We start from the raw sequence: 17,507 nt of genomic DNA, 5'->3' as shown, positions 1-17,507 counted from the left end.
TCATCAACCAGTTTTTCGGTTTCCTGCTCGTACACTGGGACTTCAGAAACAACCGGAAGGACACTCACTCGACCTCCTGCAAGGTCATTACCAAGCAAAAGGGAAACTCCATCCATAGGGAGAAATGGAACAATTCCCACAATCACTTCCCCTGAAATCAGTCCACTATCCAAAATCACACGGAATAGAGGGACCGCCTGAGTTCCTCCGTTTACATCATGTATCAGTACCTTTCTACCCGTGTTACAATCTATGGGCATACTCTTCACATCTCCTACCATGAGGGACTGTGTAGCTCCAGTATCACGAAGGATGACAACCGGTACTCTAAATTCAGCAATGGTAACTGTACCCTTGGAAATGAAGTCCTTGTACTTCTCATCCACACCACTTGAACACATATATGTCATTTTTGAGACACTGCTTTTCACATTTGGATGAAGCTGTTCATCACTTACACTTGACTTAACAAAACCATTAGTGGCTGTTTGGTTCGGTTTCTCCTTTGTTTCAGCATCTGAACTGCTCTGTGTACGTGTGTCTGCATGGACTAAACCATGTGTTGCTTTTTGCTTTTGTTTTTCTTTTGCTTCATTCTGTTCCAGCAATCGCCTACATTCAGACTTAATGTGACCCGTTTTCCCACAGAAAAAGCATCTCACTTCTTTGTATTGAGGCCGTGGCGATTTTGGGCGCTCTTTCTGTGATTCAGTCTTTACTTTATCCCTATGACTACCGTGCCACTTTTGAGTGTCAGGATTTCTCAACTGATCAAACTTCCTCTTTCCCTCAGGACTTTTTGTTTTCACTTTATGTGTCAACTCATACTGGTCAGCTGTGACTGCTGCACTCTTTACATCATGTACTCTTCGATCTTCCAAATATGTTCTCAGATCTGGAGGTGTCGATTTCTTGAACTCCTCCATCAACACTATCTCCCTCAAATTTTCATAAGTGAGATCTACTTTCATTGATCGAACCCATCGATCGAACATGATTTCTTTTTCTCTCTGAAACTCTACGTAGCTTTGTCCCGAACCTCTCCTATATCCTCGAAACTTTTGCCTGTAGGCTTCTGGGACTAACTGATAGGCAAGAAGGACTGCTTCCTTAACTGTGTCATAGTCACTAGCCTCCTCATCCGAGAGAGCAGACACTACTGAATGTGCCTTGCCTGTGAGCTTTTGTTGTACTATCATAGACCAATATTTCTTCTCCCACTCCAAATTCCTGGCTATTCGCTCAAAGGAGAAAAAGAAAGAGTCTACATCCTCTTCATCAAAGCGGGGGACTGTGTTTGCCATTTTTGCAATGTCGGGCGTCTTCTGTCTCGACATAGTAACATTAGGCCTATCCCCCGGGACACTACTGGCCTGGGCCTGGGTCAACTCAATTTGACGTTGCATTAACTCTTGTTCGAGTCTCAGATTTTCTGCCTTCATTTTTTCTTTTTCTAACTCCAATCTAGCCAGTTCTAGTTGTGTGGAATCTACCCTCATATCATTAGGTCTAGTAGTAGTACTTGGAGCAGTTTTTCTACCAGCACTCTCAATCTCATCTGTACTCTCACTCTGGTCTGTGTGTTCATATTCTACACCACCCAGTTCAAGCTTCTTCACCAGAACTGCAAAGATTTCTTTCTTTCGACTACACTCTCTGATATCAGCATCTACATGAGTTGCAACCTCAATCAATTGGGCTTTCACTAACCCTCTCAGTCTACCAAGAGTGACGTCTTTCACAAACTCTGCAGCATCGAACTTGGCTGCCATGATTTATTCACATCTAGCTTTCCGACTAGATTTCAAGACTACGTCGCTAACGCAACTTCCTACAGTACACTCCACTGCGTACCGAACTACGAGAATAGTCTAAGCAATTCAGACCGGACAAACACTCGTATATCTCGAGGCCAATTTCCTCGTAAAGCCACATCTAACGATGCTAATCCAAATAACCAGAAAGTGACACACTAATCTGACAAAATGACACAACGGAAATGGTAATACGTACCCTTCCTTTCCAGCAATCAATGCTGCAACCCTGGTATTCAGCTAGCGAGAAGACCAGTACAAGTGCGCAAAACATATCGCATCGCTTCGCGAATCGCACTTCCATTCACAACCACTGCTAACGCAGCCCCATTACACATACCGTGCAATGTCACGCAGTACAGTAGGGAGCTATAGATTTTGACGCGCGGACGTTTGAGCCGACGCTTGCGCTGGACGTTCTGCTTTCCCTGCGTCGTGTGGAAAAGTAGCTTTAGATTATGCTGGGACGCAATGTATAAAAAATAAAATCGCGCCCCCATATGATCAGTGCATGAAGAAGCTCTCTGCGTCGCAAACTGTGCGGACGTGAAAATAGCCCAGTACGCATAGTAAACAACTCAGGCGACGCAAGCTAAAAATAGATTGACTTTACGCGCGCTACTGCGCAAGCTCAGATCATGTTTTTTTCCTTTGAACGTCCGCGCGTCTAAAATCTAAAGCTCCCTAATACCTCTACGAACGAACGACACTGTTACGTTCGCTACCCTGTGTGTACACATCTCACATGAGTGCGAACACTACACATACTGTACCTCCAACGGGCATCAACCATTACAAACGATGTACAAAACACCGAAATACTACCAAAAGATGGCTTGTTTGTACGTTCATTTCCCGGACATGTTCCCCACATGTCATGCACCAACAGAACACCCGTCAGCACCGACATAACATCTGTCATACACCGACAACACATTCCTGGATCAGCACCGAATGACTGCAACTGTTCACGCCATGTTTGCCAACTCCAACTCTCATGTCCGAATGGACACTTTTATTACACCCCACCCTGGTTTCACCAAGGCACATCACGGTTCTCCGTCACACCTATTGCGACCCTATTTCAGGAAAGATTTGAAAACTACCCCAAATTAAAAATACTGTGAGGAAAAATATTAAAAGCCTTTAAAAATATTCAATGCCTTTTAAATTTCCCCCCAAAATTGAGCTCCGAAAGTTATGCCGCTTTTCTTGAAATATTGGGAACACACATGAAGGACAAATGACAGCCTGAGGTGCGGGGGGGGGGGGGGGGGGGGGGGGGGAGTGGGGGCTAGCCATTAGCTATAAAAAGGTTTTGACACACAATCAAGTTTGCTTTATATTATTGACATAGTGTCCCCTCTGCCCTTAAGAATGCTTTGGTGAATGTCTGATCATGTATTCTAAAGAAAAGATGACAATGGTTATTAAGATCATTGGGCCCTATCCCAGCTTGTTACCCCATTAAGTGCCCATCAGACCAATGCTTCTGCTTGTCAGAGCAACCTTTATTCTTTCCCTGAGTATCTAATTGCAATATATTCTGGTTGCACTTTAACTTGTACTTCTGGTTCCAGAGTAAAACATCTTTGACAGTATCACAATTTGGGAAAATTTTGGGCCCTGCATTGAGGCCTTCCGGTACCAATTGATCAACTTTTTGTCTCTTATCCCCTACAAATTATTATTGTCAAGTTTGTTCATATCTGAGGACAGATTTCGAAGGAGATGAATATCGGTATGTAAAACTTGTGACAATGCACAACCCACAGGAAGCAACTGCAGTGACTCACTTGAGACTACAATGTATGGCTAAGATGAGTTGACAATGATGATAACACAGCGAACTTATTATGTATATTCTATCATCATTCTAGAGAACTATTCTGACATACAAAGAACTGCATTTCCAACATTCCAATAAACCATACAAAAAATATGCCCTGTACGCATTTATTTGAATTTAAGCATATACACAAGGAGAAAGAACATATTCAGAGTTGTCTTTTATGTCAATGATTTCTGTATGCCAGAGAGAAGCATCCTCTAACAGCTTTATCTTCAACAGATTTGATTCATGCCATTTCTTAAAGATTAAGAATCTAATCTGGGTGCATATTCAGAATTTACAGTTTGGCTAAATACCAAGGAGTGCGCACACAAATGGCTATCAAAGACAAAGGCCAATTCTTAAATGGGGACTCTTTCACATATTGGTAATAAGATGAACCATTACATGCAAGTATATGATTGAGGCTGCACATGCACATCATGAACAGCTGTTTTTTTTTTTCATAATGGTATTGATCTAACAAAATTGAAAATATGCAGGAAAATAAATGCTACTCTGATCACCAACCACTAACATTTCAAAATTGTAATGCACACCCGGATTCCTTGCAGTTGACATTGCATTCATGTCAAAAGTACCAATAAGTGATTACTCCCAAATTTTACTGGCATTCTATAGTAAGGCAATGACCATGAAATTTGAATTGATGGTTATTGTCGTAATCCACATGCCGTTGTCATTATTCAGTTGAAAAAACAAAAACAAACATAAAATCAAGTGGATGCAAATTAATTCATTGAAAAAACAGCACAAACCAGACACCCAGAATATAATATGCATACAGGCAACTCCTGTTATAACAAAGTTCTTCAGACTGACAGTTTTCTGTTGTGATATCAAAATTTTGTTATAGGTGAACAAATGATGTTAAGATACACCTGTATATAGATAACAATTTTGGACCTGAATCTTACTTTGTTTTTACAAAATTTCATTATAACCATGTTCTTTATAATGGGAAAGTCAAATTACAGTGTAGTACGAATGAATGCAAACATGTACATGCTCTTGTAAATCATTAATTGGACATGCTTGGCAAGCCATGGGAACATATATGACTAAAATATTTTAAATGAGAAATCTGATGATAAATTTGACTCAATAACATACATGTACACTTTCAACTCCACTGTGGCTTCTATGTCATTAAACCTTCTTGCTGTTTTCATTTACTTGCACTCTCTGTCATCATCTTATGGGCCTTACCTATAAAGCTGTTATTGTTAACTCTTACGTTGATGAAGAGTTTTAAGTAAGACTTCAACAATACTTATTTAACTGACAAGAGGTAAAACTGAAAGATAGCAACACACAATACTTGTATTTAAAACTTTACACCAAGCGGCCATCAAATAGCACAATCTTTGATACCAAAGATCTTAGCTAACTGCACACACACACACACACACACAAAAAAAAGAGCAAATAGAAGGTGTAAACAGCCAAAAACTTCAGACTGAGGGTCACTGATCTGTCATCAAGTTGTTCAATCTGCTGGCTCTTCAGCTGTCTCTGACAGTTTCACTGCTCCATTCCTCTTCTTTCTTACCATATTTGTGAGAAAATATTCACCTGTACATGGGAATAAGAAAAATGCATCAGCAAATATTCATATCAGCTAGCCATTCAACACCATTGCATATAGGCATTATAAGAATTAACTTTGCTACTCTAAAGCAAAAAACAACATCAGTGCCTCTTCATCACAGCACATGGAGACTGTTACACCTTCTGAAACCTGGAGAAGAGGTTTTGGGCTTCCTGGAAAGAGTCATAGACTTGTGCGCTTTCTGAAGGAGTACAGTCAGCAGCTGATCATCCTCTGGTAGACGAAGGATGGACCCTCCCTGATTCAACACAGATGAGTGGACACTTCCTAAAGATGACCAGGCATCATAAAAGATGTCACCCTCCTCATCCTGAGCTGCAGCCCAAGAGAGGGGCAATCTCCTGGGGATGCCAGGGATGGAACCAGTTGGAAGCCTGATCTCCTCCAGAGAGATAGAGTAACGGTAGAGCATGTATGGATGTGGGGATCTGCGACACTGTTCCTGCACAAAGCCAGAGGGTGTGTGGGGTCGGGACCTCCAGGGCAAGTCATCAGCTGTGAGGTTGCTAATCCAAGAGGTTTCCAGCTCTAAGGAAGATGTGGTAGATGAGCGATAATGCATCTCTTCTTTGGCCATTGAGCAGCGGTACCTGAGCAATGAGCCCAGCTTGTTGGTGAGTAGACTGGAACTCTCCACTGCCCAGGGATTGACATTCCCCTCTCTAGGAAGAAGACTTCTTCTAATGCTGACCTCTTTTGTATCTTCATCCGAAATAATTACCTTTATGTCATCCCTGCCAGCATCACCATCATCAGGGGAATCTGGCATTTCATCTGAGCCACTCTCTCCACTACTTGTGAAACTGCAGTTTGCTAAGCATGACTCTAGAGACCCTTTGACATTCTGCAGGGAATCTGTCACAGCTGGCTCAAACACCAGTGCCTCTACACTCCTCATTACCTCTTCTTCAAAATCACTAATAACAGAGTGCATGCTTGTGCCATCTGCATTCAGAACCTGTGCCTTCGCTCCATCCTTGATCAGCAGCTGGCATGGGTGTGGAAAGAAGGGCTCCTCACCATCTTTTATGACCTGCAGGCACATTGAATTGCTGTTGAAAATGATGCTGTTCTCTCGGTCATCCTGCATTCTGCCATGACTCTGTCCCCTCAGTGGCTTCACGTTATTCCAAGGCCAAGTGTCGGCCCTCCCACTGGCACGTGTCTCTTGATGAAGAAGCACTGAGGGAACCACATCCCCTTCTTCCTCTTTGCCATCATTTCCAGAATCACTATCCCCTGATGAGTTCTTGTGGCAGCAACCTCTTCCAAAACTGGACTTGAAGCAGGCAAGCCCACATCCAATCAGCAACACACAAAAAAAGATCACTCCTGCATTAAGCACCACAGGCAGTTCTGTGGAAATCATCATGCGTCAGATTGTGCTTATACTCATTTCCTGAAGGCTTGTCACTTGTATTCAAACACTTTTTGATTATCTAGACGCAAACTTTCCAAGCAAAATGCATCTCGTCAGCTATACAGTTGTTGAGAGATCTACAATATCACACAATTGGAGTGTTTGTGATGATGTTGCAAGTTCTGTCACTCGAACAGATGGATAGAACACTGTAGTGAGGCATTCTCCAGCTATGTCCAATCCATATCAGAGGCTAAGCAGGAAACAACCAAGCACTTTTTTGCATGCCTCCTACGTATCGAAAGTAACTCTCTGTTTAACAAAGGCCAACCACATGACGCATGCTGAATAAATTGCTTCAAGTAATGACTATCAATCTCGAGTGAAGAAAATTATCACAGTTTAATTCAACATGACTTCCTGTAGTGTACCAATCACAGTCTATGAATTACGACACTAAAGTGGTCAGATAGATGATATGAAAACAAAACTAATAGGTACTTATAATGGTACCCAAGTGCCCTGAAAACACGCCCACATTTTGTTAAAAGTCTCGATTGCACTTCTTAGACTAGAAGTATTCCTTTCTCTTTCAATACCAGCAACAAGAATCATTAGATACATTTGCAAGATTGCAATATTAATCTCGCGATTCTTTTTTCAACTGTAATACTTTATATTTCATAGAATAAGTTGTACATTTCATTTGAGTTTGTTATGGATACTTATGTGTATAGTTCATCTTTTCGAACATGTATTCCTCTTTTGAGTTTTTTTTAATGTATTCTTTTATATCATTTGCTGTAAACCATCACAATTCGGCCTTTGGCTGCGACGATGTTGATATCAATAAACCATTTCAATTCAATTCAATTCAATTCAATGCATCTATGAACAAGAACATGACATAAGGTTGCTCTCAATTTTCATGCAAATACAGCACATATCCAGATAACATCTACTCATTCTACATATTGGGAAAACATTTGTAAAATCTATTTGTTCTGGAGGAGGATTTATAATTCTTCTTCTGTCCTTCAAGCTAACATGTTGAAAATTGTTGCTCAAAGTCAAAATATAGTTTTTGGAAAAATCACTTTCTTGTTACAAGGCAAGGAAAGAAGAACCCAAAGCAAATGTATGCAAGTACCACTGTGACAAGAAAACAGTACTTTGAGCCAATTGTTAATATTCTTGGTCTGAGTTCTACCTTAGAAATTAAAATTCTCTAAAATAATTGGAAAAGTCCCACAAACCTGTCTTAAAAATGGTTGAAATTGAAAATCAGGCTTCAATTTGGGGAGATTTGTACAATCTCTATCATATATAGGCATAACCTGTTGATGACAAAGCCACATTTGGATACATATTCTAAAAGCTTGTGAGTCATAGATGTCAGTTAATGCATCTTCAAGGCTGGAAAAATGATTTAAAGTTATCAAATTCCTTCATGAAATAAAAATATGAAATTTCTTAATGACATCATCAATTCTCATATTCATTTGAACTTAATTCAATTATCCTTTGAACCAACATTTAGCATGTTGTAGCGTATTTCATTTTTTTTCCAAAGTTAGTAATAACAGTATTGCATTTGGCAATGCCATCACTGAAAAATTTGATTGAAGCACACCATATTTTTTGTAGCTTGCAATCTGCAAGATGTCAAGTGTTTGCAAGTCAACAATTCTTCATTCTCTATATTGGTTTGTACATGCCTTTCATCCCTATATTTTGTGCAGATATAGACCTATTTCATGTTTGGATAACAAACATCTACTACGAAATAAGTATACAAAAATTTGTGTGTTGTGGGAATGACAAATCTTCAGAATAATGATCGAATCATTTTTCATGTTCAGATGAACAAAGCTTTCAATTGATTGGAAACTTACATCACAAGTTTCTAATCCAGTTTTGTGATTTATAAGAATTTGGGAGATTTCTTTGGACAATGATGGTATCTATAGCTATAATAATGACAGAGACAATATTAATAAAAGAAGAATTACAGTAATTATGCACAAATCATTCTTCACATGTATCCCAATATCAACATTAATAACAGGAAAGCCAAGCCCAGCTTTGTTCATAAACAGAAGCCATACCTGCTTTGTACGAAGACCTGACCAGAGGCCCACTGGCTGTGTAGGCAAAGCCAAGTTTGTCACCCACTTTCTGCCAGTAGTTGAACTTTTCTGGGGTGACGTATTCAACCACTTTGAGGTGACGTTTGGTTGGCTGCATGTATTGTCCCAGGGTAAGACAGCTGACACCAGCTGACCTCAAGTCTATACAAGTAAGAATCAGCCACATTTTGCAAAAATTCAGTAATGAAACAAAGTATATAAACACACACATAAACACACACAACCTAACACACTTTAATCTGTGGGATACATCTTCGTGTTGTCTTGTGTTAACGACAGGTTGGGATCTTATCCCAGTCTTGACAGTGCTCCTGAGCTCTACAAAGAAGCCCCCGTAAGCATGTGAGCACAGACACACAACACTCTAGTACTACCATGTACAACTACAATGTACCTGGTAAGGAAATCATGAAGTATTAATATGAATATATGAGTTTGATAAGGCTTTCATTTTTCTTTCATTGGTTCCTACACTCAGTATTACACAATCAAAGCAGCAGTCACTGAGAGTTTTTTTTTTTGTGTCTGAGGATGGGGGAGGAATAGAAAACTTGCCTATTCAGACTTCATCTTTATCATTGCTGTTTTAATTATTGTCAGATGGTCTATGGAAAAAGATATAAAGGAAACCAAACCCCCTCATATAAATGTGGCTTGAGTGAAAGTAGCAATATTTGGAGAACACATCTATGAAAGTTTGAGGAAATTGCTACACTGTTCCCCTGCCTTCTAAATGAGGCAAGTGAAGTGCTCTTTTCCTCTGCATGAAAAGTAAAATAAAAATACATTGAATTTTCTTTATATTTTCCTTATATTGTTCTATGCATGCGACATCACAAGCTGCAGCAGCTTCTCATCCAGCCATGGTGCCATTGAAACTTCAAAAATTGATATATCTTTTGAAAGGATTGTCCGATTTTACTCTAACTTTCATTGATGTATTCAACTAATATTGCTGTATTTTCTCAATCCATATTATGTTTATTTCGGTGAACTTGTCCTTTAACATGCAAAAATTTCAGCTCATACAGAATGGAAGTCACAATACATCTATAGTTAAGTTTGCAACAGACTTCCATTTGAACAGGCCAATGACCTATGAATGTGCCTCTTGGACTGCTTCTTACCCTTTTTGAATGCTTCACATATTGAGAGAAAACTGTGAGAAACTGTCTAATTCAATTCAGACATTCAAGTGATGACGTATGATCACAAGTGAATGTTGAACTTAACATGATTGTCTAATCAAAGAGGTATTAGGTGAGCTGGAGTTACGCCTGAAATTTCTATAGCCCATAGTACTGTATATGCCGAATATTTCGCGAGGTTTTTATTTTCGCGAATTTCGCAAGTCGGGTGCTATTCGCGAAATTAAAGACACGTGAAAATATTGACTCTGATCCCAATGTGAATGTTACGTACGCGTGTACATTTCTTCGTTCAGTACAGGACTCCACGATCGCCAATTTAAAGGGTGTGTACAGCTCTGGTCGAGGTGAGGATTTAGCTTATAACGTTTTGCGAGATATTCAGAAACCACCCTATGAGATGTCAAAGAGCATGCAATTCTAAGGGGTATCAAAAGTTTATTTGATGAAAATCGGTTTGTAATGGCTGAGATATCCAAAAACAGGGTGAAACAAAGAGATCCTAATAAAAGGCGTAGCCTGTCCCCTTTTTATTTTTCATTTATTTTCTGGATATCTCAGCTATTTGAAAACCAATTTTCATCAAATAAATGTTGAATCCTTCTTAAAATTATGTGCGCTTTCATATTTCATAAGAGGTTTCTCATTATCTCACTTAGGAATGTTCACAACATGAATCCCCACCTCAACCAGTACTGTAGTGTACAGTCCCTTTAACCATTCGCGAAATCGTTGGGAAGTCCCGATTCGCGAAATATATGGCGTATACAGTATTACGCAACGAGATTTATGTGATTTTATTTCTGAGTGCCACTCTGTTCTTAAAAGCGCGATCTTGCCTTAGGTGAAAGCTGGGGAATTATGCTTGGGCCTATGATGTCCAAGGCTCAATGCCACATGGAAAATTGATTGAGAAGCGAGGAAACTGCATCAACAAACAAATCAGACATGCGCAGTTCATTATTTTGCATCCTTCATCTGCACAAATTATTGTGTTTTGTCATACTTTTTCCTGCATATTGGTCCTTATTTCATCAAAATATACCAAGAAATGGGTGAATTTTTGGGTGCTATATCTTCACAAATAAATTATGATTATGTTTATCAATTCATGATTTTTTGGCAATATTTTCCTAAAACGAATAAAAGATATCTCATCGGATATAGCAACTCTTTTCTCTTCATAAACTGCCTCATGCTGAGAGTGTAAAGATGTGTAAACATACAGTAGTAAGAATGGCATGGAAAGGAGGAACCATCCGCGGAGTGTTTTAGTTGCTCTTTGATCGTGTCATCTGCTGCAAGTTGTATAGTGGTCCCATGTGTTGAGATTTTCTTTTCGTGCATTATTTGTGATCAGTGCAGAGTTGATATTTGCGCAATGTCAATGGCAGATACTTTGGTCAAACTGATCAGATCGCTTATCACTGTTTGAAAGAGGTAGGCTTATGTCACAATGCTTCAAGGTTGACAAATGTGTATTATTGATATTGGCCTGGAATTCTTTCTACAAAATATAATGACTCCTTTACTCTAGACTTAGATCTAGATCTAGAATATCTTTTTTATTTACAATAATGTCATGAATATGACAAACACAACACTCATCAATGCAAGTCTTGATCAGTCAGTGGACCAGTACACTGGAACTAAATGTTAATCACATCAAGGAAGTTCAAGAGAATGGAGGTACAACTGTCTTATTTCCTTTGCTAGATGTGTCGATGCCGCCGCTCAAAAATATTTGAAGCATGTGCCAAACAGGATCTGCCGCGCAGATAGGAAGACAATTGACTAGTGTCTCATAGCATAATCACCAGCCACTTTCTAAGAAAGATATGTCTTTGTGATGGTAATTACTTCTCGCTATCCCTTCTTATAAAAGGTAGTTGGTTACAGACACGGAGGATGTGCGAATAGAAATTGCGCAAAAAATGCTGAAATAAAGATGAAAAATTACTCGACTGGGCAATACCCTGAGGCACTAATCTGATAGATCTATCAATAAAGAATTATACTTGAAGATTATTCCATGTTAGTTTTATTTTGTCAAAATTAAGCGGAAAAGTGATAAAACCGGCTTTCCAGGATGGTACAGTTTTAAACATTTTCACATGATACAGCTCTGATTTACACTTTTGCACAAATTTCCGACACGGGATTGACTTTTGTTTTACATGCTTTATCACTAGGTGAATTTTCATTTCATTTGATAAATAAATAAGCAAAATATGGCCAATATTATGTTAACTTTCAAAATGAATCTTCAGATTGCTAAGCAAGACGGCGGCTTCGAACATTAATCATCAAAGGCACATATGCACCTGTGAAATTCTTTTGTACATCAATAGAAATCTGACAAACTGTTTGAATAATTACAGCCAGTTGGAACTCCAACTCTTAATCCTCCTTGATCAAATGAATTGACATTGTACTAGATCTACTACTAGATGATGATCAAAGGTAAGAGAGAAAAAAGCCAGTCATTATTTTAGCCTATTCTCTCCCCTTATATGGGGAGTTCAGATGTTTTTGTGTTTATACTAGGTGTTACAAAAAACATTTCCCACTTTTGATCCTTAACAGTTCGAATACTATACATCTGATAACACTGTTATTGATATGGGTAATAGCTGAATTTAGTTGAGAGTGATTTGAATATGATAGCATGAATCAGTTTCGTTAAATCCATGATTGATTTTAATGTTACGTTCCAGATTTTGGTCAAATTTGAACCCTCTGTACAAAATTGAACTTTACACAAGAACCAATGATGTGTATGTGAGTGTGTGCTTACAATGACCCTGAACAATAGACATGAATACCACAAAAATACCACCTTTTCAGAGCTCTGCTGACTAGGCTTCTGGACTCTTGCTCCAAGGCACATGAATGCTTTTATTAATAATTCATGATGGATTGCCCTGGGCAACTGCTATTCAGAATTTATGATGAAGGGTAAAATGAATGCATATGAACAAAATTAGCACATGTTTTCATGTGCTTGCATACACTTCATTTCAGGATAAATAAAGACTAGCTGAGATAGTGGAATTTCTCATGAATATGTAAAAGAGCATTCCGATCCTGGCCACTGTTCAGGTCCACTGTCAGTGTGTTAACAACACACTCTCATACACACCAATTGACCCCTGTGCAAAATTAAAATTTTGTACAGAGGGTTGAAAACAAAGCAAAATCTGAAACCTAACCTCAAAGATAAATCTTGAATTTATTAAAACTGACATAAGCTATCATTTTTGTATTTTGTATTCCTATTCTACTTTCTTTTGATTGTAAGACATGAACAGGACTTGACGACTTCAATCTAATTAAGGTATGAAATGAAGTATATTTAGTAGTATGATATTTCTTCTAGGTCTCTATTGTGAGAGGACCTTATACTGCCAAAGAATGCACACTATTGAATAGTAACTTTAGTTTTCCCTTTTTTATGTTAGGTATATTTCAAAAGTGGTTATTAATCAGTGTCTCTTTTGTTGCTTTTCTTTTTTCCTGTGTAGATTTCTCATCTTGACATCTTGCAACGCCGCTGTCGGTTATGTGGCAAGGACTTGAAAGTTTCCTACTCTTATGAGAAAAGATGTGTCGGCAAAATCGTTGGAGCAGCGGATTTTGGTTTTCATTAGGGTTCATAAAAGGTTACAAAAGCTTGTTAAATGTTGCTAAGAAAATTCTCAAACAGTTTTCCTTGTTGCAAATAGTTTTTCTTGTTGGAAATAAATTTTGAACATATTCCAAATTTCCCTTTTGAATTTATTTTTCTGCATGCAGTTGCAAGCATCTGCAAAACAGTCGTAATTAAGTCTTTGCAAATGGTTGTAAGACGGTGTTGCTTAAGTTCTTTCTACTTCGCCAATCCTACTGACATGTGATCATTTATGGTTACTGTATAAAATTGACCCACTGAGAGAAATTTGCTAAGTATGTCACCATGCCGAAGAAACAAGGTACTAAAAGGAGCTTTTCATATTGACAAAAGTCTGTTCTTTAAAAAAAAATATCTTAAAAAATGTTGTGGATTGAACTACTCTCTCAGTTTCATAGCATTTCAGTTGAAATGTAACTATGGGATATACAATCAATGTAATGTGTAGTTGTGCAGGACGCCTTTCTTTTGTTTGTGAATAGTCACAGTAGTTTGATCGACATTTTGTAAGATTGTTTTTTTTAAAAACTTTGCCACTGCCATGGAAATGCATTAAGCAATGCTAATGAAAAATGTGTCTTGCACATCTTCCTTCGATAGTGGTCACACATGCCAAAGTTGGGGTCAATTGCTCAAAAAATGAGAGAGAAGTTCGATCCAAAAGTTTTTACAGATATATGCCATTGCCATGGCAATGCATTATGTGATTATAACAAAAAAGGTGTCTTGCACATCTACCTTTGATAGCGGTCACACATGCCAAATTTGGGGTCAAGTGCTCAAAAAAATTAAAGTAGTTTGATCCACAAAATTTTGTAAGATTTTATAAAAAATTTGCTGTTGCTATGGCAACGCATTATGTAACACTAATGAAAAAACATGTCTTGCACAATATCTTCATTCGATAGTGGTCAAACAAGCCAAATTTGGGGTTGATTCCACAAATAATGAGAGAGTAGTTCAACCAACATTTTGTAAGCTTTTAAAAAAATTTGCCATTGCCATGGCAATGCATTGTGACATACTAAAGAACTAGAATTATCACTGAAGGTGATTAATACCCCCGCCCCTAGTGTTTCTTTATAGTATGTGATGTCATGAGGGCAATGACGTTAATACCAAGTTTGTGCACTTTTCGAATTGGAAACAGAATACTTTTAGTTTACTGTACAATTACAGAGTTGACACTGAGTATAAAACTTACAGCAAATGGAAACATGCTTTCCCCCAGCATCACTACACTTAAAGATCATCATACACACCAAATTTGACCTTCATAGCTTGAATGGTTTATTTTGATCCAAAAATGAGTGATTACCATAGCAACACATTTTCCTTAAACTAACACAATGGTGTCTTGCAAAATTACACTTCTAGATCGTGACACATACTAAATTTGACTTGAAGTGCTTGAATGATGGAAAAGTTATTCGATCTGCAAGGTTTTGGAGAAACTGGTTACCATAGCAATGGTTTGTGTGACAAACACAAAAATTACGTGTTCCACATCTATACCTCAGGGCCATAATGCCTACCAAATTTGGTTTCAATTGCTTTAAAACTGTGGAAGAAATTCACTCCACAGGATTAAAAAAAACAACATGCGGTTACCATGGCAACGCATTGTCCGATACAAATACAAAGGACATTTGGAACAACTACACTTAAAGACCATCAGACACACCAAATTTCACCTTCATAGATTAAATAGTTCAATTTGATACAAAAATGAGTGGTCACCATGGCAACACATTTTTCTTATATTAACACATTGGTGTCTTGCATAACTACACCTCCTGATCATCATACAAACTAAATTTGACCTTAATTGCTTGAATGATGTGGAAGTTATTTAATCCACAAGGTTTTGGTAAAATCATGGTTACCATGGCAACGCTTTGTCTGACAAACACAAAAATTATGTGTTCCACATCTATGCCTCAAGACCATAACGCCTACCAAATTTGATTTCAATTGCTTCAAAATTGTGGAAGTTGTTCACTCCACAAGATTTCGAAGAAAACATGCGGTTACCATGGCAACGCTTTGTCCGATACAAATACAAAGAGTGTGTTGCATAACTACACCTATAGATCATCATAGATACCAATTTTGAAATCGATTGCTTAAATACTATGGAAGTTATTCAATCCACAAGGTTTTGGTAAAATTGTGGTTACCATGGCAACGCATTGTCCGACAAACACAAAAAACATGTCTTGCACATCTATACCTCAATATCATCATTTACCCCAAGTTTCATTTAAATTCCTTCAAAACTGTAGGAGGAGTTCGCGACGCAAGATTTTGCAACAGACCGACCAACCGCCCGCCCGACCGCCCGACCAACATCATGGTGATTCCTATATACCCCCTTCACACTATGTGTGGCGGGGGTATAAAAAGGTGTCTTGCACATCTGCCTTTGATAGCAGTCACACATGCCAAATTTGGAATTAATTGCTCAAAAAATGAGAAACTAATTCGATCCATAAGGTTTTACGAAAATCTGCCGTTGCCATGGCAATGCATTATGCAATATTAACGAAAATGCGTCTTGCACATCTATCTTTGATAGCGGTCACACATGCCAAATTTTGGGTCAATTGCTTGAAAATGAGAGAGTAGTAAGATTGATCCACAAGATTTTGCAATGACAGACCGACAGACTGCCCGATCGACTGCCCGGCCACCCGCCCTCAGAGTGATTCTTATTTACAGTATACCCCTATACACACTATGTGTGGGTGGGGGTATAATTACACAAAAATCACAGGGTATACTTAATGAATTTGAAGAAATCAGTTGTGGGAAAGTGCCGCTGAAGACAAACGCGATCTTCACGACAGATGGCGGCATACGCTGCCTGCACAATCTAGAACTGACACTAGCTGTCTAATATGCGAACAAGGACTACCACTTCATTTCATTTCATTTCATTTATTTCTATATCCAAATAATACAAATTTATTGTTACGTAGGATATTAACAATTTGTACAAGAAGGTTGGAGTGTTATAAAGCAAATAGAAACAAGAGTGTAACAAAAATATGATACATACACACCTGCAACTACAAACATATATGAACCTGCGTATTATTCAAATAATTTGATCTTCATGAAATCACTTTATTGAAACAGCACTAGCTTTAGTAACGAATATGGAGGGAATAGTGGGGGGCGCAAGGGACTTTTTGGTTCAAATTCTTCCAAAAGCACCAAATTTGGCACACATGTAGCCCAAACAATACTATTTCGATTTTTGATGGGCGCCAAGAAGGGCGCCCTCTGGAGCGGCCATATTGGCAAAATCCAATATGGCCGCCATATAGGTTTAAAGGTCACTTGCAACTGAAAACATAAAAGGGTTACAATCATTTAAAAAGTCTATTTTAGAGGTTTTCTGGGTCAAGGAATTCGAATCTGAAGTTGTTTTTATGGTCTGAAGTCAACTTTTCCTTTGAAAGGTCACCTAAAGGTCGTTTGGGGGTCAAACCATTGTATTCATAACAGGTGATTTAAAAATGGCTTGCCCATGGTCAATATTCCAGGAATGCAAGCCTTGGTAATTGAATTGCAGTTGTCGACGGCTGAAAAAGGGCATATTTCTGGTGAAGGGCGCCCTCTGGGCGGCATATTGGCAAGATCCAATATGGCCGCTACCTACGTTTAAAGGGCACTATAACAAGTAAAAACCTTAGGAGTGTTACAATAATTTGCAAAGTCAGGTTTAGGTTTTCTGAGTCAAGGAATTTGATTCTGAAGTTGTTTTTTTGGTCTGAAGTCAACTTTTACTTATATGGTCACCCTAAAGGTCATTTGGGGTCAAACCATTTTATTCATAACAGGTAATTTAAAATTGCCTTGCCTACAGTAAATATAGAAGGAATACCAGCTAAGC

General features: G+C 38.4%; 1 protein-coding gene across 1 annotated transcript in view; it reads right to left on the bottom strand.

The window, feature by feature from the left end:
- Nucleotides 1-3,178: 3,178 nt before the first annotated feature.
- LOC139710006 (lipoyl synthase, mitochondrial-like) overlaps nucleotides 3,179-17,507 on the bottom strand; it is a 184,180-nt gene continuing 169,851 nt past the window's right edge. The window contains exons 9-10 of the mRNA XM_071621957.1: nucleotides 8,747-8,929; nucleotides 3,179-5,241 (exon numbers count right to left, since the gene is read on the bottom strand). Coding sequence (XP_071478058.1) covers nucleotides 5,156-5,241; nucleotides 8,747-8,929 — 269 coding nt within the window. The 3' untranslated portion in view covers nucleotides 3,179-5,155. The remainder of the gene's footprint in view (nucleotides 5,242-8,746; nucleotides 8,930-17,507) is intronic.

Source organism: Diadema antillarum, unplaced genomic scaffold, assembly GCF_040938485.1.
Source record: "Diadema antillarum isolate AM-2024a unplaced genomic scaffold, OU_Dant_1.0 seq00001488_RagTag, whole genome shotgun sequence".
NCBI lineage: Eukaryota > Metazoa > Echinodermata > Echinoidea > Diadematoida > Diadematidae > Diadema > Diadema antillarum.
The sequence above is the reverse complement of the archived record's forward strand: the minus strand, read 5'-3'. Positions and strand labels throughout refer to the sequence as shown.